This window comes from Schistocerca nitens, chromosome 10 (assembly GCF_023898315.1).
Source record: "Schistocerca nitens isolate TAMUIC-IGC-003100 chromosome 10, iqSchNite1.1, whole genome shotgun sequence".
NCBI classification, from domain to species: Eukaryota; Metazoa; Arthropoda; class Insecta; order Orthoptera; family Acrididae; genus Schistocerca; species Schistocerca nitens.
Window position 1 is genome coordinate 94,522,350 of NC_064623.1, and position 26,974 is coordinate 94,549,323.

The window sequence follows — 26,974 nt, forward strand, 5'->3', positions numbered from 1 at the left end:
ATGAAACTTCCTGGCAGATTAAAACTGTGTGCCCGACCGAGACTCGAAATCGGGACCTTTGCCTTTCGCGGGCAAGTGCTCTACCAACTGAGCTACCGAAGCACGATTCACGCCCGGTACTCACAGCTTTACTTCTGCCAGTACCTCGTCTCCTGCCTTCCAAACTTTACAGAAGCTCTCCTGCGAACCTTGCAGAACTAGCACTCCTGAAAGAAAGGATATTGCGGAGACATGGCTTAGCCACAGCCTGGGGGATGTTTCCAGAATGAGATTTTCACTCTGCAGCGGAGTGTGCGCTGATATGAAACTTCCTGGCAGATTAAAACTGTGTGCCCGACCGAGACTCGAACTCGGGACCTTTGCCTTTCGCGGGCAAGTGCTCTACCAACTGAGCTACCGAAGCACGATTCACGCCCGGTACTCACAGCTTTACTTCTGCCAGTACCTCGTCTCCTGCCTTCCAAACTTTACAGAAGCTCTCCTGCGAACCTTGCAGAACTAGCACTCCTGAAAGAAAGGATATTGCGGAGACATGGCTTAGCCACAGCCTGGGGGATGTTTCCAGAATGAGATTTTCACTCTGCAGCGGAGTGTGCGCTGATATGAAACTTCCTGGCAGATTAAAACTGTGTGCCCGACCGAGACTCGAACTCGGGACCTTTGCCTTTCGCGGGCAAGTGCTCTACCAACTGAGCTACCGAAGCACGATTCACGCCCGGTACTCACAGCTTTACTTCTGCCAGTACCTCGTCTCCTGCCTTCCAAACTTTACAGAAGCTCTCCTGCGAACCTTGCAGAACTAGCACTCCTGAAAGAAAGGATATTGCGGAGACATGGCTTAGCCACAGCCTGGGGGATGTTTCCAGAATGAGATTTTCACTCTGCAGCGGAGTGTGCGCTGATATGAAACTTCCTGGCAGATTAAAACTGTGTGCCCGACCGAGACTCGAACTCGGGACCTTTGCCACAGGTGGTAGAGCACTTGCCCACGAAACGCAAAGGTCCCGAGTTCGAGTCTCGGTCGGGCACACAGTTTTAATCTGCCAGGAAGTTTCATATCAGCGCACACTCCGCTGCAGAGTGAAAATCTCATTCTGGAAACATCCCCCAGGCTGTGGCTAAGCCATGTCTCCGCAATATCCTTTCTTTCAGGAGTGCTAGTTCTGCAAGGTTCGCAGGAGAGCTTCTGTAAAGTTTGGAAGGCAGGAGATGAGGTACTGGCAGATGTAAAGCTGTGAGTACCGGGCGTGAATCGTGCTTCGGTAGCTCAGTTGGTAGAGCACTTGCCCGCGAAAGGCAAAGGTCCCGAGTTCGAGTCTCGGTCGGGCACACAGTTTTAATCTGCCAGGAAGTTTCAATAATAATGATGATAATAACAATCACTGGTAGAATGGATGGTAGTAACAAACAAATGAAAATGATTGAAGGAATCAGCCACCAGTGATTACAGAGGTAGTCAATGACAGTAATCAACCAACTAGTCCAAAACTGGAAGACTGAAAGCAACTGTATCTAGCCCAGATATGTTGACCACAGACTGGGGTGAGAGTTGTGTTAGGACAGTCAACTTGTTAACGAACAACTCTGGCACAGATATCCGGCATTACTGATTGTTAAAATTTTAACAGGCTATATACCAATTTTCACCCCAGAGGTCTGTCCGTATTGCCGTTATGTTTCCCCAGCTCTGAAAGCAGATAAACAGGAAGTCAGTTGAAAATAACTACCAGCACTGCTAGTGTCAAACAAGGCATCTACATTTAAACATTAGTCAGTGCAATACCAACTATTTGATTGTTCCGTGTCCGGAATATGATGATGCATGTTCCAGAAGCAAGATTTTCTGATGTTTATTTAAGAGTATATTGAGGGTCTTGTCAGATTAGGTATCAATAATATTAAAGATCACTCTGACAAGCTGAATTTGGGTGTAGTTTGAATTAATTATTTAAATGTAAAGAGCCTTTGTGAATTCAAACTGGCCTGCATATGTGATATGACTAACCATATTCACCTTTGTAATGATGAGATGAATCAGTGGAGTTTATGCTGTAAGTTAAAGGAAACTGGTATGGAAGTGTGATGATTATCCAACCTTGAGAGACATGCTGGTAAAGTAAAATATTGCAATCATTACTATAGATCATTTGCTCTGTTAATGCGAAAACTGCATCAAATCCTGAACTTTGCATTCAAAGCAAAAAACTGTGCAATGTTGAATTCTAACAACAAAAAAACGCCATTGAACTGATGAATGTTAATAACATTACTTGTTACAAATCTTATGAATATTAATGATTTTACAACAATGCAATATTGACTTTATATGTGTATATCGAAATCTTTTATGAATGTGAATTAAATCCCATCGCAACCTGATCAAAAAGAGCCAGTCCTACAAAAATAAGTTATTGCAGAAAAAAATGATAAATGTATGACCTTCAGGCAAAGGAATTGTGATAGCACTAAAATTTAACATTTAAAGATTCCTGCTCCTATTGTGGCCTATCTAATGTCTTATAAGAATTTTATGTTTTTTTTTATTTTTCATAAGTCAGAATAGCTATCGTTTGAGTGGTTGCGGAAAGAATGCAGAGTGTGCATTGTTATTGCCATTGAATTTCATCTATTTCACAATTTCTTACAAAAGAAAGTACTTGCTATGGCTTTGACTTCATTAGGGATAGATGTATTCTTAATTAGAGGCATATGCTGCCATTTTTGTTGTAGTGCATTTGATGTATTTGCACAATTAATACTGACATTCTAGTTGTTCATCTACAACAAAGACAGGTGTGATAAAATATCAGTGGTGAGACTAATATATGTACTCACTATTTTTATTCCTTTTCCTGTTGTATGACATTGTTTGTGTACAAGTTTCCAGTTCGTGGTACACTGCCTTAGAGCCTGCAACTTTGGAGACTATTTCATTTTGTTTTTTGCTAGTAACAATTTAAACAAAGAATTTATTGACACTAACTGTTAGCCACACAACCATTCATGCATTGTATAGAGCATGAAATTATGATAGAATTATGTTAGGAAACCTGCCGCATATCACCTGTGTTATATGTGAAGAGAAACATGTTTGAATCGTCTAGCACATTCAGTGGCAGGAAATATCCAGAAAATAAGTCTGTGGTACCCCGCCCCCTCCCCCCAAACAAGCACACACTTTACATTACATCAGACAGATCCAGATTTCTTTCCTGTTTGCTTTTCGTTGACACTAGAGGAAAATTGTCTGGTTCCTACTTTCCAGATATGACGAGTGTTTGTGTGTTTTAATTGATATAACTTTACCTGAAAATGGGAATATCAATAATATTGACTAATTACAATTATTACTGAATTTCAGTTAATATTCATAATAATCTCTCTTAAGTGTGACAAAAAATGTTTGCATTTAAGTATCTTTGATCTGCATTAGTTGTCAAAAGAGCAAAAGAGGATTCACTGGTACACTGATGTGCAACAGCTCAACACCAAGAATATAGCACTCACCGACAACAGCTTACAAATTTCACCCCAGAGGTCTGCCCGTATTGCTGTTTTGTTTCCTCGGCTCTGAAAGCAGATAAACAGGAAATCAGTTGAAGATGATTACCAGCACTGCTAGTGTCAAAAAAGACATCTACATTTAAACAATATATCTGATAGTTAAAAGTCAGTAATTTCTCATTTGATTAAAAATAAATTGAAAAAATAAGGACTGAATATTGCTCTTAATAAGAAAATATCTGCCATATGTGCTGCACTGAAGACCCAGAACCTCTTAGTGATACACTGATTACACGCTATGATTACACTGATTGGACCTTAAAAGGGGTAAAATGCTAAAGTAGGACAAACACTAATCAACAAGTCTGCGGAGGGGAAATTTATATATGACATTAAAAATGATGTTCTTACTTCAGGAGAATGTTCTGTGAAAAACAGCATTATTAAAGATATTTGAAATTCGTCTGCGGAACTATTAGACAATGTGCAGTTATACAGGGTGTTTTTAAAATAAATGTAAAAAACTGAGAGCGCTGGTAGGGTGGATCATAACAAGCAAGTTTCACATAGCAACCATGTCTGCATCACTTAGCGTTCGGCACTAGGCCTCATTTAACAGTGTCACACACTGCCAGGAGGATAGGCATACAACCCACCATATGAGTCAATATGGTATCAGGTATTCCTGATGGGACAATACCATAGAGTTTCTTCTGGCATTTTCTGGAACGTGAACAGATTGCATTTGGCAGTCCAAATTCCTGTTTAGTCCAATGTCATACAGAGGGCAGTTACTGTGCATACTGTAGAATCTGGTTCGCCCTGTGTCAGTGTGTCAGCAAGTAAGGCACTCTTGTGTTTTGTACTGTGCAAAGCTGATGGGAAATGGAGCACTTTTCTTGGGAGGAAAGGGCAGACATGCACTGGGCTTACAGTGTGGCAGATGGAAATGCTCACACAGCTCAGTGGAGGTACATTTATCTGTTTCCAAATAACTGAGTGCCAGATCCACGCATGTTCACTGCCCTCCACAAAGTCCTAAGAGAGACAGATGCACTTGAGATGAGTTGTCTGCTGACAAGGTACCATAATCGTGCATATGCATTTTAGGCCTACATTAAAACCCGATGCATTAATTTTGTGATACAGATGCAAAGGCTGCACAGCCACAGTCGTCAAAGCCTGCGCGGAGACCAGAGTTTGAAGAGGCGGCATTAGCACTGCCGCGAAACATATCCTCAACAACCTCGTGAAGTGTTGCTTGAGAAATGGATGCAAGCCATTCCACTGTCTGGTGTATGCAAATGAAGATGATTTGCACCCTTACTGCCTTCAGAAACTTCAAGCCCTTAACCTAGAAGATTTGCTGTATCACATTTAATTCTGCCAGTGGTTTTTGCATAAGTGGGGCATTCAGCCAGAATTCCCACACTCTATACTTTTTCCAGCTGATGCATCGTTTACAAGAGAAGATGTGTTCAACAGCTACAATGAACACGAGTGGGCACTGGAAAATCCGCGTGCACCCTTGTTTGTAGTCACCGAGAATGCTTCGCCATCAGCATTTGCACTAGTTTGGTAGGCGACAATATGATTGGTCCATACATGCCTCCCGACAACTAGACGCAAATAAACTTTAACCTCCTTAGGGGAAACATTGTTAAAGTTATTGGAAAATGTCCCACTCAATGGGTGACAGTGTATGTGGTACCAACATGATGGTGCATCTGCACACTTCACTCATGTGGTGCGAAATCATTTGGTGAGACTCTTGATGCGAACTTGGTAGAGCGTAATGGGCTGTTGGCATAGTCTGCACTTCCTCTCAACTTGAGGCTCCTTGATTTTTTCATCTGGGGACATTTGAATCACATGTTGAGATGGATGAAGAGCTGATAGCGCGAATTATGGCAGCATCTCATGCGATCCCCACTTCATCACTTGGCATGGCCCCTAATCTTAAACAGCTTTGCTGAGGCTCTGCAGTTGTGTAGGAATAGCAGCTCAACATCGAACGAAACAGTGGATCCTGCTTGAAACCCAGGCAGAGGCACTTTAATCGACAGAAACATAAACCAACGCCTGGGTTTCAGGTACGGTTCCCCATTTCACTCGATGCCTAGGCGCTATTCCAGTACAGCTGGAGAGCCTCTGCACAGCTGTTCGAATTTAGCGGGAATACCAAGGGAACTGAGGCGTGAATGGGAATTTTGATTAAGGAGGGAGGTATGCTAAGGTAGTCCGTGCAGTTGTGCAAAGCTACTGTGCCAGAGTGGTGTAGTGCCTAGCGCATCTGCCTAGTGAGCAGAAGACCTGGGTTCGAATCCTGGCCCCAGTACAAATTTTCAATCGTCGCTTCAGCATGCACATATTCATCAGAGATGTTTGAAAAGGTTTCTAGAACCGTATAGTTTCGTTTTATTCAATATCTGTTCCGTTTCATAGTTGTTACACGAACAAAGAAAGATCACCATCATCACTGTAATCAAGCAATTGCACCAAAAATAAAATATTTTAAAAAGTAAAGATGATCTCTGCCCTGTAGGCTACAGAACAGTCGGGCCGTCTACTCACCCCGTTGAGCGTGACCGTGGGCACGCCGTGAAGCGGCGGGGTCAGCTCTTCGGTCACGTCCCCGTTTCGTTTCAGCAGCAGGCTGCCCCTCGAACCTCTGGAGCACTCCAGTATCGGCTGCCAGCTGATCCCCAGGTCGCCGGCGCACTGGAAACAAACTCGACAGTAAATGACAGTAAATTCCCTTGAGGGAGAAATGTTTGTATCCACAAATCAACACGGATATCCAAAGAAGCGTTCCTGCGAAACTCAACTTGTCCTTTTCTCACCCAATATAAAGAATGGTTGTAATAAAATTTTCTCTTCAAGAGAGGGCCCCCATGAACAAGGAGTGATCCAAGGACAATGAAAATTTACAGAAACATTTGCAAGGACATGCGGAAGAGAAATAACAAATGAAACACAGTTTTATTTCCACATGAGAGGTTGTTGTTGTTGTGGTTGTCAGTCCTGAGACTGGTTTGATGCAGCTCTCCATGCTAGTTTATCCTGTGCAAGCTTTTTCATCTCCCACTACCTACTGCAGCCTACATCCTTCTGAATCTACTTAGTGTATTCATCTCTTGGTCTCCCTCTGCGATTTTTACCCCCCACGCTGCCCTCCAGTATTAAATTGGTGATCCCTTGATGCCTCAGAACATGTCCTACCAACCGATCCCTTCTTCTAGTCAAGTTGTGCCACAAACTCCTCTTCTCCCCAATTCTATTCAATACCTCCTCATTAGTTATGTGATCTACCCATCTAAACTTCAGCAATCTTCTGTAGCACCACATTTCGAAAGCGTCTATTCTCTTTTTGTCAAAACTAGTTATCGTCCATGTTTCACTTCCATCCACGGCTACACTCCATACAAATACATTCAGAAACGACTTCCTGACGCTTAAATCAATACTCGATGTTAACAAATTTCTCTTCTTCAGAAACGTTTTCCTTGCCATTGCCAGTCTACATTTTATATCCTCTCTACTTCGACCATCATCAGTTATTTTGCTCCCCAAATAGCAAAACTCCTTCACTACTATAAGTGTCTTGTTTCCTAATCTAATTCCCTCAGCATCACCCGACTTAATTCGACTACATTCCATTATCCTCGTTTTGCTTTTGTTGATGTTCATCTTATATCCTCCCTTCAAGATACTGTTCATTCCGTTCAACTGCTCTTCCAGGTCCTTTGCTGTCTCTGACAGAATTACAATGTCATCGGCGAACCTAAAATTTTTTATTTCTTCTCCATGGATTTTAATACCTACTCCGAATTTTTCTTATGTTTCCTTTACTGCTTGCTCAATATACAGATTGAATAGCATCGGGGAGAGGCTACAACCCTGTCTCACTCCCCAACCACTGCTTCCCTTTCATGCCCCTCAACTCTTATAACTGCCATATGGTTTCTGTACAAATTGTAAATAGCCTTTCGCTCCCTGTATTTTACCCCTGCCACAGTTAGAATCTGAAAGAGAGTATTCCAGTCAACACTGTCAAAAGCTTTCTCTAAGTCTACAAATGCTAGAAACGTAGGTTTGCCTTTCCTTAATCTTTCTTCTAAGATAAATCGTAGGATCAGTATTGCCTCACGTGTTCCAACATTTCTGCGGAATCCAAACTGATCTTCCCCGAGGTCGGCTTCTACACATGAGAGGGTAACATTAATTATAGTTGGTGTCACAAACAATGGCGACCGAATTTAGGTTCGTTCTGCGCATCTACTTCACGCATCCTCCGACAGCCAATGAGCGTTGAGTAGTGTCCTGAGTGCTTTCCTGTGGATGTCGTACCCAGTGTGAGCATTAAATGTGATCTTAGCGAGTTGTTTAGCGAGTTTTTATTCCATTTGTTGCCAGTTGTCATGGCTGATAGTGGTGGTAAGCGACATCTTCCACGCAAGCGAGAGACATAATTTGAGGGATACACGCTTACATCCAGCGCAAGAACATACGAGGTCTGTTCAAAAATTTCCGGAACATTCGTAATTTCGCGCCAATGGTGTGTTGGAGCGACATGCGGTTGGCATCCCTACACACGCCTGTGTTTAATGTGTAACTGCAGGAAATTTCATCGTTGCATGTCTGTTAGTTATTGTCCAGTGTTGTATTCAGTAGAATGTGGTATCGCACAGACTGCGAATTTCAAGATGAGAGACTTACAGGACTGCAAAGCGTCTGCATTAAATTTTGCATGGAACTCAAGGAAACGTTTACAGAGACACACCAAATGATACAGGAAGCCTACGGTGATGAGTCTTAAGTCGTATTCGGTGTTACGAATGGTTCACACGGTTTAAAAATGGCCGGACGGAAGTTAAGGGTGACCCTCGTTCAGGACGACCTTCGACGTCTACCGACAACGCTTATGAACGTTCAAAAATGTTCAAATGTGTGTGAAATCTTATGGGACTTAACTGCTAAGGTCATCAGTCCCTTAGCTTAAACACTACTTAACCTAAATTATCCTATGGACAAACACACACACCCATGCCCGAGGGATGACTCGAATCTCCGCCGGGATCAGCCGCACAGTCCATGACTGCAGCGCCCCAGACCGCCCGGCTAATCCCGCGCAGCCATGCTGCATTCCAGTCTCGTATTGTTCGTGGAAAGTAGGATTGTCGGTATGCTTCTGTGTGGGCTCTAATCTCTCTGATTTTATCCTCATGGTCTCACCGCGAGATATACGTAGGAGGGAGCAATATACTGCTTGACTCTTCGGTGAAGGTATGTACTCGAAACTTCCACAAAAGCCCGTACCGAGCTACTGAGCGTCTCTCCTGCAGAGTCTTCCACTGGAGTTTATCTATCATCTCCGTAACGCTTTCGCGATTACTAAATGATCCTGTAACGAAGCGCGCTGCTCTCCGTTGGATCTTCTCTATCTCTTCTATCAACCCTATCTGGTATGGATCCCACACTGCTGAGCAGTATTCAAGCAGTGGGCGAACAAGCGTACTGTAACCTACTTCCTTTGTTTCCGAATTGCATTTCCTTAGGATTCTTCCAATGAATGAATGATGTTCTAAGGTTCTACAAAAAATTGATGTCATGGATATTGGACGGTAGTTTTGTTGATCACTTCTACTCCACTCTTGTAGACGGTTGTGACCTGAGCTTCTCTCCAAGAACTGGGCATGGTTTCTTGCTCGAGGGACTATGATAGATTATATTTAGAAGAGGGGCTAACTCAGCCGCTCGGCTAATCCCGCGCGGCGTAAGGAACGTCAACGAAATTGTGCGTGCCAATCGAACACTGACTGGCAGAGAGATTTCACAAGAATGTAACATTTCAGTTGGATCATGTCATGAAATCCTGACTCAGCATCTTAACTAGTCAGGTCAGGCCAAATGTCAAAGCCATGATGATAGTTCTCTTTTACTTTGAAGCATTACTTCATCATGAATTCGTGCCACAGGGATAAACTGTTAATCGGTGGAACTATCGGGACATGTTGCGAGAAAATGTGAGAAGGAAACGGCCTGAAATGTGGCGAGACAGTTCATGGCTCCTGCATCACGATAACGCACCCGCACATTTATCGCTGTTGATTCATGACTATTGCACAAAAAACGAAATCACTGTGCTGCCTCATCCTCCGTACTCTCCAGACCTTTGGTCCACGCGGAGGTTCGAGTCCTCCCTCGGACAGGGGTGTGTGTGTTTGTCCTTAGGATAATTTAGGTTAAGTAGTGTGTAAGCTTAGGGACCGATGACCATAGCAGTTCAGTCCCATAAGATTTCACACACACACACACTCCAGACCTTGCCCCTTTTTTATTTTTAAAGTTGAAAACCCCACTGAAAGGACGAAGATCTACAAAGATAGACGAGATAAAAGAAAATTCGCAGACGGCACTTCGCGCGATCCAGCAAGAGGCGCATAAGAACTGCTTCCGGAAGTGGAACAGCGTTGGAAGCGGTGTATGAATTGTGGAAGAGAGCACTTCGAGGGAGACCATGCACAATAAGCAAAAGGTGAGCGCAGAAAAACTTTGTGGACAAAGTTCTGGAATATCTGAACAGACCTCGTACATGCGTTTAGCGCAACTGTCGCTTGGAACCGGCAACGCAATCGCGTCCATTTCTCGACCTGCGCGAACCGTTATCTTCGTGGATCGTCCTGTAACTGCGTACCAGAATGGTAGTAACTAAAGAGACTATACATAGGCTCTCTGGTAATAACGCAGCGAGTGTTTTTTCGTTTCTGAGCAAACAAATGCAGATGTCGCCCCTCCAGAGTTTTCAAGAAAAGGTCTGGAAGACTTGGAAGAAAGAGAACAGTGAATATAATGAAAACAACATAAGGTTTGCGTATGGCACGAGTACTATTGAAAAAGAGTTAACAGCAGGGGAAACTTTATACCATTGTGATCTTACCACTCTCTTCTACAAAATTTCAGAAATGTAATTTCCCACTGCGTGCTGCTTGCAAATCAGTGGTAGAGTAATATATGACAAAGCCAGAGAACGTAGCTGTAAAAAAATGGTAATGTCGTGTCACTAGGGCCTCCCGACGGGTAGACCGTTCATCGGGTGCAATTCTTTCGATTTGACGCCACTTCGGCGACTTGCGTGTCTATGGGGATGAAATGATGATGATAAGAACAACACAACACCCAGTCCCTGAGCGGAGAAAGTCTCCGACCCAGCCGGGAATCGAACCCAGACCCTTAGGATTGACATTCGGTCGCGCTCACCACTCAGCTACCGGGGGCGGACAACGAAGCTGTGAATTTCAATTATGAGAACGTAGCAGGAATTTATTAGATACTCTGTAAGTGAGAGAAAATTTTAAACTCACCTTCCCATACAATTTGTCTTTTTCTAGCCTAATATACCTTTCCTTTGAAACCACTTAACCAGAGCAATGAAATTCTAACAGTCAATTGTATTAGTAAACGTGGGTGAAGTGACATTTTTTAGCTTTGAAGTTATATTACAAAGGAACTGATGAGATTTTTTATTTAAAAAAATTGACAAAAAAATGGGTCATTATTAACACGTTTTTTATATCTACAATTTTACTATACCAGACTTAAAAATGTCAATGTTTAAGCAAATAGTGTAAATGTATGTCAAAAGAGTTTCAGTGTTCTACTGATAATACTTGAGAAAAGGTACATTGAAAACGGACATTTTAACATGGAGATAGAAGGGAGCTTCTCGCTTTAGTGTGGAGATTATGTTTTAAATTTTTAAATACGGTGCTTAATTACATGAATTGAAAAATCGAATTTTTGTTGTCCTTGGAAGTCGTTTGATTGGCAAACTGCACGTGAACTGTGCGCAATGAACCATTAAGCGGGTTAGCCGAATATAATCTGGGAGGGAAAAACAGCACGCCACAAAGGAATTATCCGAATGGGACGGATATCGGTGGATGTGATGTAAGCGTATGGACAAACAAATGATAACAATTTCCTAGAAGTTTGTAACAGGAATTTCCGACCATCGTGTATAGTGCCAAATTTCGTCCACTTGGCGCGTTACATCGTCAAAATACCGAGATGATTGGAGAGCGCTACCCATAATGCTCCAAACGTTCTCAGTTGGTGTGAGATCCGGCGACCTTGCTGGTCAAGGTAGGGTTTGGCAAGCTCGAAGACAAGCAGTACAAAGTTTCGCAGTATGCGGGTGGAAATAACCTTGCTGGAATGTTAAGTGCAATATGGCTTGGCATGAAGGGCAACGAAACGGGGCGTAGAAAATCATCGACGTACCGCTGTTCTGTAAGGGTGCCACGGAAAACAACCAAAGGGGTCCTGCTATGAAATCAAATGGCACACCAACCCACTACTCCTGGTTGTCGGGACGAATGGCAGGCAACAGGCATGTTGGGGCGTCTCCAGACGCGTCTTCGGCTTGGAATCTCATTGAATGGAGTAGAGGTGTCTTCAGTGATGGGTCCCGTTTCGAATAGACCCCAAATGACCAGTAAAGACGTGTCTGGATACGCCCCAGACAGCGGTGGGATATGATTCTGAGTTTCGCCCGCCATACTGCCTGACAACCAAGAGTGATGGTTCGGGGTGACATTTCATTTCATAGCAGGATCCCTCTGGTTGTTTTCGTGACACCTTACAGCACAGAGCCGTGTTGACGATATTCTATGCCTCGTTTTGTTGCCCTTCATTGCAAGACATCTTACATTTCAGTAAGATAACGCACGCTCGCGCACAGCGAGAGTTTCTACCTCTCGTCTTTGTGCTTGCCAAACCCTTCCTTGGGCAGCAAGTTCGCCGGATCTCTCCCCAATTGAGAACGCTAGAAATGTTATCAACAGGTCCCTCCAACCAGCTCGGGATTTTGGAGATCTAATGCCCCAGTGGGACAGAATTTGGCACGATATCTCGCAGACGGGCATGCAACATCTCTGTCAGTCAGTGCCTAGCCAGATAACTGCTTGAATAACGGCCAGAGGTGGACTAACGCGTTATGGACTTGCTCAATTTGTGAAGCTCTTTCTCTTTAATAAATCATCCAATGTTTCTGAAATTTTCCGTACATGTACATCACATTTACCGATCTCCGTCCCATTCGCAAAATTTCTTCGTGTTGCGTCGTTCTTTCCTTTTGCGAGAGTTTATGTCACGTACCCTGGCTCCTACATAACTGTTTGTGGGTAGTTTCATGGTTTTGTGTAAGGTTTCATCTCTATATTTTTCTCGTCATGTATCCTTTATTTACGATTGCGCTCTCACTTGAGCAGTTTTACCTACGCTGACGATCATTTGTAGCTGCACAAAATAAGTGAAAAAGAGGCAGTCTTCTCTTGGGGGATGTACGACTACATTAATTGTCACCCTCTTGATAGTAGGATGTAGAAAAAGAGTTATCCAACTAAACAACGAAAAGATACGAGGGTCACTCCAAAAGAAATGCACACTATTTTTTTAAAATACATCTTTTATTCTACATGTTTGAAAGTATTACAGTGTGTGGATACATCATTTACGAACAATATTTTCCTTTCTCCACATAATTTCCATCTCTCTCAATTGCCTTACGCCATCTTGGAACCAGCACGGTAAAATTCTGGACCAACCTGTTGGAGCCACTGTTTGGCAGCATGCACAAGGGAGTCATCATGTTCAAACCTTGTCCCAGGAAGAGAGTCTTTCAGTTTCCCAAAGAGATGATAGTCACATGCAGCCAGGTCAAAACTGTAAGGCGGGTGTTTCACTGTTGTCCTTCCGAGTTTTGTGATCGCTTCCATGGTTTTTTGACTGATATGTGAACGTGCATTGTCGTGCAACAGCAAAACGTCCTGCTTTTGCCGATGTGGTCGAACATGACTGAGTCGAGCTTGAAGTTTCTTCAGAGTCGTCACATATGCATCAGAATTTATGGTGGTTCCACTTGGCATGATGTCCACAAGCAAGAGTCCTACGGGATCGAAAAACATCGTAGCCATAACATTTCCAGCAGAAGGTATGGTTTTTAATTTTTTTTTCTTGGATGAATTTGCATGGTGCCATTCCATTGGTTGCCTCTTCGTCTCAGGTGAAAAGTGATGGAGCCATGTTTCATCACCTGTCACAATTCTTCCAAGAAATTCATCTCCACCATTCTCATACTGTTCCAAAAGTTGTTTCTTTGTGAGCCACTGTCAACATCCTGGGAACCCACCTGGCACAAACCTTTTTTAACGCCAACACTTTCAGTATTTTGCAAACACTTCCTTCCCCTATCCCAATGTAGCGTGACAATTCGTTCACTGTGATGCGTCTGCCAGCAGTCACCAATTTGTTAACTCTCTGCACATTGTCTGGAGCGTGTGGAGTACGAGGCCTGCCGCTGCGAGGACAATCCTCAATATTGCCGTGCCCTCTTTCATCATGAAACCTGCTTGCCCACCGACCAACTGTACTGCGATCGACAGCAGCATCTCCGTTCACCTTTTTCAACCTCTTGTGGATGTTCCCCACTGTCTCGTTTTCAAAGCACAGGAATTCTATGACAGCACGTTGCTTCTGACGAACGTCAAGTGTAGCAGCCATCTTGAAGACATGCTGTGACGGCACCACTCACGGGAACAGGTTGAACTAAGTTTGAAAACAAGCGGGATGGATGCATCTCCACACTGTAAAACTTTCACACATGCAGAATGAAACTGTACAGTAGAGCGTCGATTATCCGAACGTCGCTCAACCGAACGACCGCTTAACCGAACTGTATACTCGCTCGCACCTGTTACTCTCCCCCCCCCCCCCCCCCCTACCGTCCATCATCTCCCTCACTCCCAAACCAAGTTTCCCACAGTAGTCTCCGCACTGGGCCACCGCTGGCGGAACATTGCTTCTGATGGGGCCTTCACAAGGCGCTGCTGACCGGCCAAGCCGCCAGTCGCTGTGTTTCAACAATCAGCACACTTCTGTCGGCTTGGCACTGGCAGTAGAAGTAGCGGCAGTATCAAAGCTGTTCACAGCAACAGCTGCGCCAGCTTAGAGTTGAGGCGTGCCGCTCCGCGCAGCTTGAAGGATTGCGCGCCCCCAAGAAGAGCTTCTCACGGTGCAAAGTCACCTTCTGTTCTGTGTTACGACCACTTATGTGCTGCTGCCTGAAGAAGTGAACTTGACGATTCAAAATGCTTAAACGTAAACGTGTTGTCCTTTCTATGAGGGACAAATACGAGATTATTAAAAGGTTAGAAGAAGGTGAATCTGCAACCACTTTATCCAATGAGTACAAGGTGGGGAAGTTGACAATTACGGACATAAAAAACAAAAGACGAGCATAGAAAATAAACATATACAGTTCGATTATCCGAACAAACCAGTTTTCCGAACACCCTTGTCCCCCAATTACTTCGGATAATCGACGCTCTACTGTATTTTTACAAAAATAGTGTGCATTTCTCTTGGAGTGACCCTCGTATTTTCCGACAGTCCCAGTGAAGATACGAGAAAAAATTGCTTCTGAATTTTCCCTGCTTCTATTGCCATCCACCTAGTAGCTGTCTTGATGTCCATCATACACAGAGTCTTCTCTATTGAGATCTGTAAACCTGCTTTAGCCGTCTGTCTGGATTTTGATTAGTCGCCTCTGATGATGATTTTAGTATTAAATTTTCTGTTCGACTTTCGCCTCTCGCAAATTGTATTGTATGTAATAAGGGGCCGTCACACATCCAGTGATATAGTCACAGTGAATTTCTTGACCGTTTGAGGGCGCTTATTGATGTACTGTCGATACCAGAAAGCCGGCCGCGGTGGCCGTGCTGTTCTAGGCGCTCCAGTCCGGAGCCGCGCTGCTGCTACGGTCGCAGGTTCGAATCCTGCCTCGGGCATGGGTGTGTGTGATGTCCTTAGGTTAGTTAGGTTTAAGTAGTTCTAGGGGACTGATGACCACAGCAGTTGAGTCCCATAGTGCTCAGAGCCATTTGAACCATTTGATACCAGAAATATTGACGAGCAGTATTGATGGCCCCAAAATATTCTCAGTATTCTCAATGTGTACTAATCATATGAGGTCGTGCATTGACAGTTTGACAATATTCGCCATTTCATTTGTTTATAGAGCATCATGAGCCGGCCACACGCTGTTAGTGCGCTGTTCTACGTGGTGTTCAAAAAGTCTCTCCGCAGTGCCGTATGATTGTTCGCCTGCCTAGGTTACTTCCCTTCAAGTGGACTCTCCCAACATTCCACCGTTTCGTTCATGGAGGCACTATGGCCGTCTGCTGTACGTCTGTTTGAAGCCGGTGGGCCGCCATGTTTGATTGGTCAAAATAGTGACCGAGCTCTTGTTAGAATTGCGTGTTCTTCATATTTAACGTTATGTCTGCGAAATAATTTCAGATGATGAGTGTTACAATGTTTACATGCATAACACAACGTCAGAATAGCTTTTTCAGGTGTTTTCGTTTTGTTTTTAATGCGTTTTTGCCCCAGCAATACAACTGATTTGGTCTCGTTAACTTAAGTGTTTCTTTTGGATACGAACTTCGAATGATGAAAAATAACAGTGTACAAAGCTCTTTTCAAACTCAAATCACCTTTTACTGTATTTGTGTCGATGTAAACTGAAAGCAGAACCCGAAAGCTATGCTAGTTTACATACCGGATGATATTTCTTACTCGTTTACACACTTATACAAAATTTCATTTGTAAATACAAACATCGTTTGTGCTTTGTCAAGAAAAATAAGCATATGAACCCACAGAGCCCTACGAGCTTCATTGATCGGAAATCTGAAATAAAATAAGAAGAAAACAGTTTCACAAAACGTAAACAAGGCCGCACATCTCACGAATATAAACGACAATATTTTACGAACGGGGCCACTTACGCATGGAACCTGATTCCTTTTAACTTGGTAGCACTATTCCAACGGTTAGTACACCCGTAAATAACGCTAACCGGCATTTTAAAATGAAAAAACCTTCAGCAGCTCTAGACAGTAGCACAATCGGAAACGAGTCTTCTGACCAAACTGCAATGGCGGAGCTTGGTTTCTGTCGGATTCAAGTTTGTGACGTCATGGCATCTCCCCTCCTCCATGGTTTCGTTTATCTCAGCCAGCGTCAGTAGTGTCGCTGGTGTGTGTCGTTACGTGTTGACGTGAACGTTCAAGGTTAGTTCCTTTGTTCGTTTGTTTCGTTTTTGTCATTGTTAAAAGGCTAACCATTGAAGAACGTGTGTTTTTAGTCGAACAAGTGTTTAAAGCTGGCGGTAAACAAACAGTTTCAGTTCGTCAAACATTTAATTCACTTTTCCGGGAGACAACACTCCCACATCGCGATACTGTTCGAGATTTGATTAACAAAGTACGGGTTCGGTGACAGATGCACCGAGAAGTGGTCGTCCTAGCGTTTTGTCTGAGGATAAACTACTCGATATTTCCGATAAAATATCCACGAGTCAGAACAAGCCAGTAAGAAAACACGCCCAGGAACTGGATGTTAGTGTCGGAACGGTCCCCACAGCTGTAAGGTAAAAGTTAGGACTTTTCCCATACAAAATGACAGTCGTGCAAGAAATGAAAAATATTGATCATGGCAAGAGACTGAATTATTGTCAATGGTTCTAAGATTTCGTTCAACAAAATAGAAGGGATATTCTTAATGAAACGTTTCTCACTGATGAGGCGTCGTTTCACTTATCCACGTCCGCAAAATTCTCGTAAGTGGATTACTGCAAATCCATTGTAAATTCATGAGGAGCCATTTCATTCCGTGAAAATAGGAGTTTGGATTGCAATTTCTAGACGTCGGATTGTGGGTCCCATATTCTTCAACTTGACAATAAACACACGATATATTCAGTACCCATTCATAGGATAACTTGTGTTAAGTGAAATGTACTGTTGTTGTGGTCTTCACTCCTAAGACTGGTTTGATGCAGCTCTCCATGCTACTCTATCCTGTGCAAGCTTCTTCATCTCCCAGTACCTACTGCAGCTTACATCCTTCTGAATCTGCTTAGTGTATTCATCTCTTGGTCTCCCTCTACGATTTTTACTCTCCACGCTGCCCTCCATTACCAAATTGGTGATCCCTTGATGCCTCAGAACATGTTCTACCAACCGATCCCTTCTTCTAGTCAAGTTATACCACAACTCCTCCCCAATTCTATTCAATACCTCCTCATTAGTCCATGTTTCACTTCCATACATGGCTACACTCCATACAAATACTTTCAGAAAAGACTTCCTGACACTTAAATCTATACTCGATGTTAACAAATTTCTCTTCTTCAGAAACGATTTCCTTGTCATTGCCAGTCTACATTTTATATCCTCTCTACTTCGACCATCATCAGTTATTTTGCTCCCCAAATAGCAAAACTCCTTTACTACTTTAAGTGTCTCATTTGCTAATCTAATTCCCTCAGCATCACCCGATTTAATTCGACTACATTCCATTATCCTCGTTTTGCTTTTGTTGATGTTCATCTTATATCCTCCTTTCAAGACACTGTCCATTCCTTTGAACTGCTCTTCCAAGCCCTTTGCTGTCTCTGACAGAATTACAATGTCATCGGCGAACCTCAAAGTTTTTATTTCTTCTCCATGGATTTTAATACCTACTCCGAATTTTTCTTTTGTTTCCTTTACTGCTTGCTCAATATACGGATTGAATAACATCGGGGAGAGGCTACAACCCTGTCTTACTCCCTTCCCAACCACTGCTTCCCTTTCATGCCCCTCGACTCTTATAACTGCAATCTCGTTTCTGTACAAATTGTAAATAGCCTTTCGCTCCCTGTATTTTACCCCTGCCACCTTTAGAATTTGAAAGAGAGTGTTCCAGTCAACATTGTCAAGTTAAATGAAATACCGAACGGTTATTTTCAACAGGATGGTGCAACCGTGCATACACCTCGCGTTTCAATGTCACTGCTTGCTGTTTTTGGTGATCGCATTATTTCGCAGGGACTTTGGCCTCCACGATCGCCTGACCTAACACCACCTGCTTTTTCTTCCGGGGTGCAGCGAAAGCAACTGTCTATAAAAACCGTCCAAAATCCATCGATGAATTGAAAACTGCAATATCCACTTTCGCTGCTTCTGTTACAGAAGAAATGTTACAGCTTGTGTTTGGGAACATGATTAGACGAATTAAATTGTGTATTGTGTAATTTGTAAGAAAAAATGAACCTTCCATAAATTAATAACTTGTATTTCACTGAGAAGAGGACCCTCCATACTGTAAATCAAGGATTTTGATGCGCTTCAAATATGTTCTAGAGGCACTTACGCTGAGAAACTGACTATCCTGTTTTTTAGCGATGGGCTTTGGTTTTTGAGAAAATCGATTTTGAAATTCATTGCGTGCTTTGTATACCTGTAACATTACATCCGCTTCAAACAGGTCAGCGTAGCGCAGTCGTAAACGTTCACGGCTACCGCCGTGGAGGTACCGTGTTCGAATGCTGCTCGTGTACTATTTTTTCCAAAATCGACCGAATTTTTCAAATTTATTTCAAAGAATATCAACAAACAGTGTAAGGTGTGCGAGATTATAAAGATATATTCAGTTATTCATTTTTTTTCAAATATTGAATCCGTTTGTGGTTTGCATCATATTTTCCCAATTCATCTTCTTCGTTGAAACCTATCAATTCATCATCAATAATGATCAGTCTTTCAGCCAAGAGATCCTATATTGCGATACATATCTCATCGCCAATTGCAACGTAATTGGCAGAGATCACGCTAGGCGGTGTATTCGTTACGAGATTCAAATCGCGGAGTAGTTTTTCGGCGTATTTAATGGCATTTTCGATTCCACCTTTTGATTCTTCGTTCAACTCCTCTGCTTGTGGATCTTCTTCTGGCTGCACTACTACAGAAACGAAGTCAAACGTGGACGATAAATAGTTGAGACAAGAAGATAATAGAAGCTTTCGAAATGTGGTGCTACATAACAATGCTGAAGATTAGATGGGTAGATCACATGACTAATGAGGAGGTATTGACCAGAATTGGAGAGAAGAGACATTTGTGGCACAACTTGACTAGAAGAAGGGATCGCTTGGTAGGGCATATTCTGAGGCATCAAGGGATCACCAATTTAGTATTGGAAGGCAGCGTGTAGGGTCAAAATTGTAGAGGGAGACAAAGAGATGAATACACTAAACAGATTCAGAAGGATGTAGGTCGCAGTAGGTACTGGGAGATGAAGAACCTTGCACAGGATAGAGTAGCATGGAGAGCTGCATCAAACCAGTCTCTGGACTGAAGACCACAACAACTGCAGAAACACTTGGTTCTTCCATTTCAAAGAATTGTTCTAACACACGGCACTAGAGACGCTTTGCGAGCAACTGACACTGTAGGTAGATGCGAACGTAAAGGAATGCAACTCGCATCCTCATTAGCCTAGGAGCCGGGGTTGCCGTTACGGCTTACGGTATTCACGGGAGAGGGGACGATAATGGGCGGAGACCGATTTCAGGTAATACAAGAAGCGACTGTTGTATGAAAATTTGGAACTCCAACTGCGAACCACAAACGGAATGAATATTTGAAAAAATTAATTACTGAATATATCTTTATAATTTCGCACATCTTACACTATTTGTTGATATTCATTGAAATAAAATTGAAAAATTCTGTCGATTTTGAAAAAAGAAAAAAAAATACACGACCAGGATTCGAACACAGTACCTCCAGCGCGTTAGCCGTGAACCTCAACCGCTGCGCTACTCTGACTTGCTTGAAATACATGTAGTGTTACGGGTATACAAAGCCGCCAATCAACTTCAAAACCGATTTTCTCAAAAACTAAGGCCCGTCGCTAAAAAACCGGATAGCCAGGTACCCAGAGTAAGTGCCTCTACAACATATTTGAATCAAAAATCCGTGATTTACAGTATGGAGGGTCCCCTTGTCAGTTTCAAATCGGTATATTCACTGCGGCATACGGCACGCGCAGCTAACACTCATACGGCACTGCGGAGAGACTGTTAGAACACTCCGTATTTTCTCTAGTGTGGCTCATCAGCCAGGTACGAGTCTTTCTATTGGACGCCACTTTGATAACTCGCGTGTCGCTAATCTACCACAGTTATCCAACAGGGCAAAGGGGACCCATAGTTTAACGTGCAGTCCGAACCACGAGTCGTTCCTGTGGACTCTTCACATCACTGACTGCGATTGAAACTGATTGGTTGTTGACGTCTGTTGTTGTGGCTAGTGCTGCCACATTACTGCTAGCTACCGCCCGGCTGCAGGCGACACACAAACACGGCGGACCACTTCACAAATGCTGTTCTACATCTACATCCATACTCCGCAAGCCACCTGACGGTGTGTGGCGGAGGGTACCTTGAGTACCTCTATCGGTTCTCCCTTCTATTGCAGTCTCGTATTGTTCGTAGAAAGAAGGATTGTCGGTGTGCCTCTGTGCGGGCTCTAATCTCTCTGATTTTATCCTCATGGTCTCTTCGCGAGATATGCGTAGGAGGGAGCAATATACTGCTTGACTCCTCAGTAAGGGTATGTTCTCGAAACTTCAGTTGTAGAATTTTGGAACACGTATTATGTTCGAGTATAATGACTTTTCTGGAGACTAGAAATCTATGTAGGAATCAGCATAGGTTTCGAAAAAGACGATCGTGTGAAACCCAGCTCGCACTATTCGTCCACGAGACTCAGAGGGCCATAAACACGGGTTCCCAGGTAGATGCCGTCTTTCTTGACTTCCGCAAGGCGTTCGATACGGTTCCCCACAGTCGTTTAATGAACAAAGTAAGAGCATACGGACTATCAGACCAATTGTATGATTGGATTGAAGAGTTCGTAGATAACAGAACGCAGCATGTCATTCTCAATGGAGGGAAGTCATCCGAAGTAAGAGTGATTTCATGTGTGCCGCAGGGGAGTGTCGTAGGACCGTTGCTATTCACAATATACATAAATGATCTTGTGGATGACATGGGAAGTTCACTGAGGTTTTTTGCGGATGATGCTGTGGTATATCGAGAGGTTGTAACAATGGAAAATTGTACTGAAATGCAGGAGGATCTGCAGCGAATTGACGCATGGTGCAGGGAATGGCAATTGAATCTCAGTGTAGACAAGTGTAATGTGCTGTGAATACATAGAAAGAAAGATCCCTTATCATTTAGCTACAATATAGGAGGTCAGCAACTGGAAGCAGTTAATTCCATAAATTATCTGGGAGTACGCATTAGGAGTGATTTAAAATGGAATGATCATATAAAGTTGATCGTCGGTAAAGCAGATGCCAGACTGAGATTCATTGGAAGACTCCTAAGGAAATGCAAACCGAAAACAAAGGAAGTAGATTACAGTACGCTTGTTCGCCCCTTGCTTGAATACTGCTCAGCAGTGTGGGATCCGTCCAGATAGATCCAACGGAGAGCAGCACCTTCGTTACGGGATCATTTAGTAATCGCGAAAGCGTTACGGAGATGATAGATAAACTCCAGTGGAAGACTCTGCAGGACAGACGCTCAGTAGCTCGGTACGGGGTTTTGTTGAAGTTTCGAGAACATACCTTCACCGAGTCAAGCAGTATATTGCTCCCTCCTACGCATATCTCGCGAAGAGACCATGAGGATAAAATCAGAGAGATTAGAGCCCACACAGAGGCACACCGACAATCCTTCTTTCCACGAACAATACGAGACTGCAATAGAAGGGAGAACCGATAGAGGTACTCAAGGTACCCTCTGCCACACACCGTCAGGTGGCTTGCGGAGTATGGATGTAGATGTAGATGTAGAACAGCAGAGGGTCTATGGCACTACCCTGCTTAACGCCAGATATGACTTCTGTTCTACTCGATGATTTACCGTCTATCACTACGAACTGTGACCTCTCTGTGAGGAAATGACGAATCCAGTCACACAACTGAGACGATACTCTTTATGCACGCAATTTGATTAATAGTCGTTTGTGAGTAACGGTATCAAAAGCCTTCTGGAAATCTAGGAATATGGAATCGATCTGAGATACCTTGTCGATAGGAGTCATTACTTCATGGGAATAAAGAGCTAGTTGCGTTGCACAAGAACGATATTTTATGAATCCGTGTTGGTTATGTATTAATAAGTCATTTTCTTCAAGGTGATTCATAATGTTCGAGTACAGTATATGCTCCAAAATCCTACTGCATATTGAGGTGCCGGCCGGTGTGGCCGTGCGGTTAAAGGCGCTTCAGTCTGGAACCGCGTGACCGCTACGGTCGCAGGTTCGAATCCTGCCTCGGGCATGGGTGTGTGTGATGTCCTTAGGTTAGTTAGGTTTAATTAGTTCTAAGTTCTAGGCGACTGATGACCTCAGAAGTTAAGTCGCATAGTGCTCAGACCCATTTTTTTGCAAATTGAGGTCAGTGATAGGGGTCTGTAATTCAATTGTTTACTCCCATTTCCCTTCTTGAATATTGGCGTGACCTGTGCTACTTTCAAGTCTTTATGAACCTGATTGATGTGCCATCTGGACCGGAAGACTTGCCTTTCTTAAGTGATTTGAGTTTTTTCGCAACCCCTAAGATATCTGCTTTTATATCACTCATGATAACAGTTGTTCTGGTTTCGAATTCTGGAATATTTATTTCGTCTTCTTTCGAGAAGGAATTACGGAAAACTGTATTTAATAACTCTGCTTTAGTGGCAACATCATCGGTAATATTTCCATCGCTATCGGGCAGTGACGGTATTGACTGTTTTTTGCCACTGGTATACTTTATATACGACCAGAATCTCTTTGGGTTTCTGCCATATTTTGAGACAATGTTTCATTGTGGAAAGTATTAAAAGCATCACGCATTGACGTCCGCACTAAATTTCGAGCTTCCGTGAAACTTAGCCAGTCTTGGGGATTTTGCGTTCTTCTGAATTTGGCATGCTTTTTTCGTTGCTTCTGCAGCAGTGTTGTGACGTGTTTTGTGTACCCCTTGCCTAGCAGCTGCTGACGAGAGGCACGGAGGCCGAGGAGTGGTTCGTTTGGATGTGATTCTCACAAATTGTTGACTCACCGGCCGGAGATGCCGCTCACGTGTGCATGAGTTGTGCCTGAGTGATTGTGTGAATGTGTGTGTGCTCTGGGTTTTCTGACAAAGGCCATGGCCGAAAAATTTGTTGTGAGAGTGTGATTGTCTTTTCTACGTGCCTGTCTGCAGCTGAGCGATCATCTTCACGGTGAGTTGCTACCTATCCTCATTAGTACGAGGGTGAGTCAAATGAAAACCTTAAATTTGTAATAACAAATAGAAATTTCACGCCGTTGTCTTGTAAGCTGGTAAGCGTGCTACAAACAGCGTGCAGAATGCTCTGTAGGTGGCAGCATAGTGCAGTATCAGTATAAAGATGGCCGCCCCACTCGCGACTTGTACCAGGGAAGAACAGCGTTATGTTATTCGGTTTTGGCGTAGTGAAGGTGTGAAACCTATTGAAATTCATCGCCGAATGAAGGTTCAGTGCGGTGATGCATGTTTGTGACAGCAGCAAGTCTAGAATGGAGTAGGAAGTTCGCAAATGGTGTGACTTCAGTGGAAGATGCTCCTCGTCCAGGTCAGGCACAACGAGTTGTGACTCCACATAACATTGCAGCAGTTGAAGCCATAGTGAAGGAAAACCGCCTAGTGACACTGAATGACATTGCAGCATGTTTAACGATTAGTCATGGGTCAGCACACCACATTGTGCATGATGAGCTCCAGTTTCACAAATTGTCTGCAAGATGGGTGCCACGGCAGCTGACTCATGAAATGAGAGAACGACGTGTTGATGCTTGTGAAGAACTTCTTCGGCGCTTTTAACTACAGGGTGATGGCTTCGTTGGAAGAATCGTTAATGGGGACGAAATGGGTTCACTTCCACATACCGGAAACGAAGAGAGCGAGCAAGGAATGGCGCCATTCCTCATCACCAAAACCAGAGAACTTTCGAACAGAACCATCAGCAGGGAAGGTTATGCTGACTCTCTTTTGGGACGAAAAAGGCGTCATTTTGGAGCATTACATGCCTAGAGGGTCCACTGTCACCAGTGCATCATACACAGATCTCCTAAGAAATCATCTGCGGCCTGCAATCAAATCAAAGCGACGTGGATTGCTGTCAGCAGGTGTCCTTTTGCAACATGACAATGCAAGGCCCCACACTGCCTGTACAACAGTTGCAACAATCACAGACCTGCAGTTTGAGTGTCTTCCTCATCCATCAAACTCACCACATCTCGCACCAAGTGATTTTCATATGTTTGGACCACTCAAAGACCCAATGGGAGGAAAGAAGTTCCGTTCTGATGAAGAAGTGCGCCACGTGGTGCATCAGTGGTTGCGCGGACTACCAAAAGGAGCGCTGGAGGACTTGCATTGGGCGTGGGGGCGATTATGTTGAAAAGTGATACAGTTTTGTACCACTTCTCCACAATAAATAATATTTTTAAAAAATATTTAAGGTTTTCATTTGAGTCACCCTCGTGTTGATCTCAGAGTATCTGTGCCAGTTATCTGTTGCACGGATTGAACGTGGTGTCTGTGACATGTGAATAGCTGGCCACACGACTGGACTTCCACGACGAGCCAAAAGCGCAGGCCATTTCTGCGGGCCTGCCGATCTGAAGCCCATCATTTCCCACTAATGAGCAGGCCCTTCCCATTAGATCTCGTCTCACTGACATGCCTGCAGAACAGGTCTGTCAGTGTGCGGCGTAATGCGGCGGATTTTCGTGGTTTATGCGTGGACCCAGGACTGCGATGGTCTTCGGTAGGCAAGAGGCCACAGACGATGGGTTTCAGCAATTGTGACAGTCTCACCGCAAGTACATTGTACAGTGCAGAGTTTTACAGTCATTTGATTTATTCTAGTACATTCTGGCACTTCCAAAATAACTTATATATTACACTACTGACCATTAAAACTGCTACACCACGAAGATGACGTGCTACAGACGCGAAATTTAACCGACAGGAAGAACATGCTGTGATATGCAAATGATTAGCTTTTCAGAGCATTCACACAAGGTTGGCGCCGGTGGCGACACCTGCAACGTGCTGACATGAGGAAAGTTTCCAACCGATTTCTCATACACAAACAGCAGTTGACCGGCGTTGCCTGGTGAAACGTTGTTGTGATGCCTCGTGTAAGGAGGAGAAATGCGTACCATCACTTTTCCGGCTTTGATAAAGGTCGGATTGTAGCCTATCGCGATTGCGGTTTATCGTATCGCGACATTGCAGCTCGCGTCGGTCGAGATCCAATGACTGTTAGCAGAATATGGAATCGGTGGGTTCAGGAGGGTAATACGGAACGCCGTGCTGGATCCCAACGGCCTCGTATCACTAGCAGTCGAGATGACAGGCATCTTATCCGCATGGCTGTGAAGGATCGTGCAGCCACGTCACGATCCCTGAGTCAACAGATGGGGACGTGTGCAAGGCTACAACCTTCTGCACGAACATTCGACAAAGTTTGCAGCAGCATGGACTATCAGCTCGGAGACCATGGCTGCGGTTACCGTTGATGCTTCATCACAGACACGAGAGCCGGCGATGGTGTACTCAACGACGAACCTGGGTGCACGAATGGCAAAACGTCATTTTTTCGGATGAATCAAGGTTCTGTTTAATCATGATGGTCGCATCCGTGTTTGGTGACATCACGGTCAATGCACATTGGAAGCGTGTATTCGTCATCGGCTTACTGGCGTATCACCCGGCGTGATGGTATGGCGTGTCATTGGTTACACGTCTTGGTCACCTCTTGTTCGCATTGACGGCACTTTGAACACTGGACGTTACGTTTCAGATGTGTTACGACCCGTTGCTCTACCCTTCATTCGATCCCTGCGAAACCCTACATTTCGGTAGGATAATGCACGACCACATGTTGCAGGTCCTGTACGGGCCTTTCTGGATACAGAAAATGTTCGACTGCTCCTCTGGCCAGCACATTCACCAGATCTCTCACAACTGAAAACGTCTGGTCAATGGTGGCTGAGCAACTAGCTCATCACAATACGCCAGTCGCTACTCTTGATGAACTGTGTTATCGTGTTGAAGCTGCATGGGCAGCTGTACCTGTGCACGCCATCCAAGCTCTGTTTGACTCAATGCCCAGGCGTATCAAGGCCGTTATTACGGCCAGAGGTGGTTGTTCTGGGTACTGATTTCTCAGGATCTATGCACCCAAATTGCGTGAAAATGTAATCACATGTCAGTTCTATTATAATATATTTGTCCACTGAATACCCGTTTATCATCTGCATTTCTTCTTGGTGTAGCAATTTTAATGGCCAGTAGTGTAGAAAGTATGGACGATAAGAAGAAGAAAATTGTGGTAGTCGCTAGAGGTTTGTACGCTATGTACTCATATATTTCTCGAAAGAAAAATCACACAATACCTCCAAAATAATAGACATAACACAGTGGGTAATAACCAGCAATAACGAACATAGTAGAACCAACATTTTATCGGTGGTCACCTATAGTA

The 26,974-nt window shown here is 43.8% G+C and overlaps 1 protein-coding gene across 2 annotated transcripts in view; it reads right to left on the minus strand.

The window, feature by feature from the left end:
* The window catches only part of LOC126209773 (gamma-interferon-inducible lysosomal thiol reductase-like), a 242,070-nt gene that overhangs the window by 126,361 nt on the left and 88,735 nt on the right, over positions 1-26,974 (minus strand). For both annotated transcript variants that reach the window (XM_049938898.1, XM_049938897.1), the window contains exons 4-5: positions 6,079-6,225; positions 3,508-3,570 (exon numbers count right to left, since the gene is read on the minus strand). In XM_049938898.1, coding sequence (XP_049794855.1) covers positions 3,508-3,570; positions 6,079-6,225 — 210 coding nt within the window. The remainder of the gene's footprint in view (positions 1-3,507; positions 3,571-6,078; positions 6,226-26,974) is intronic.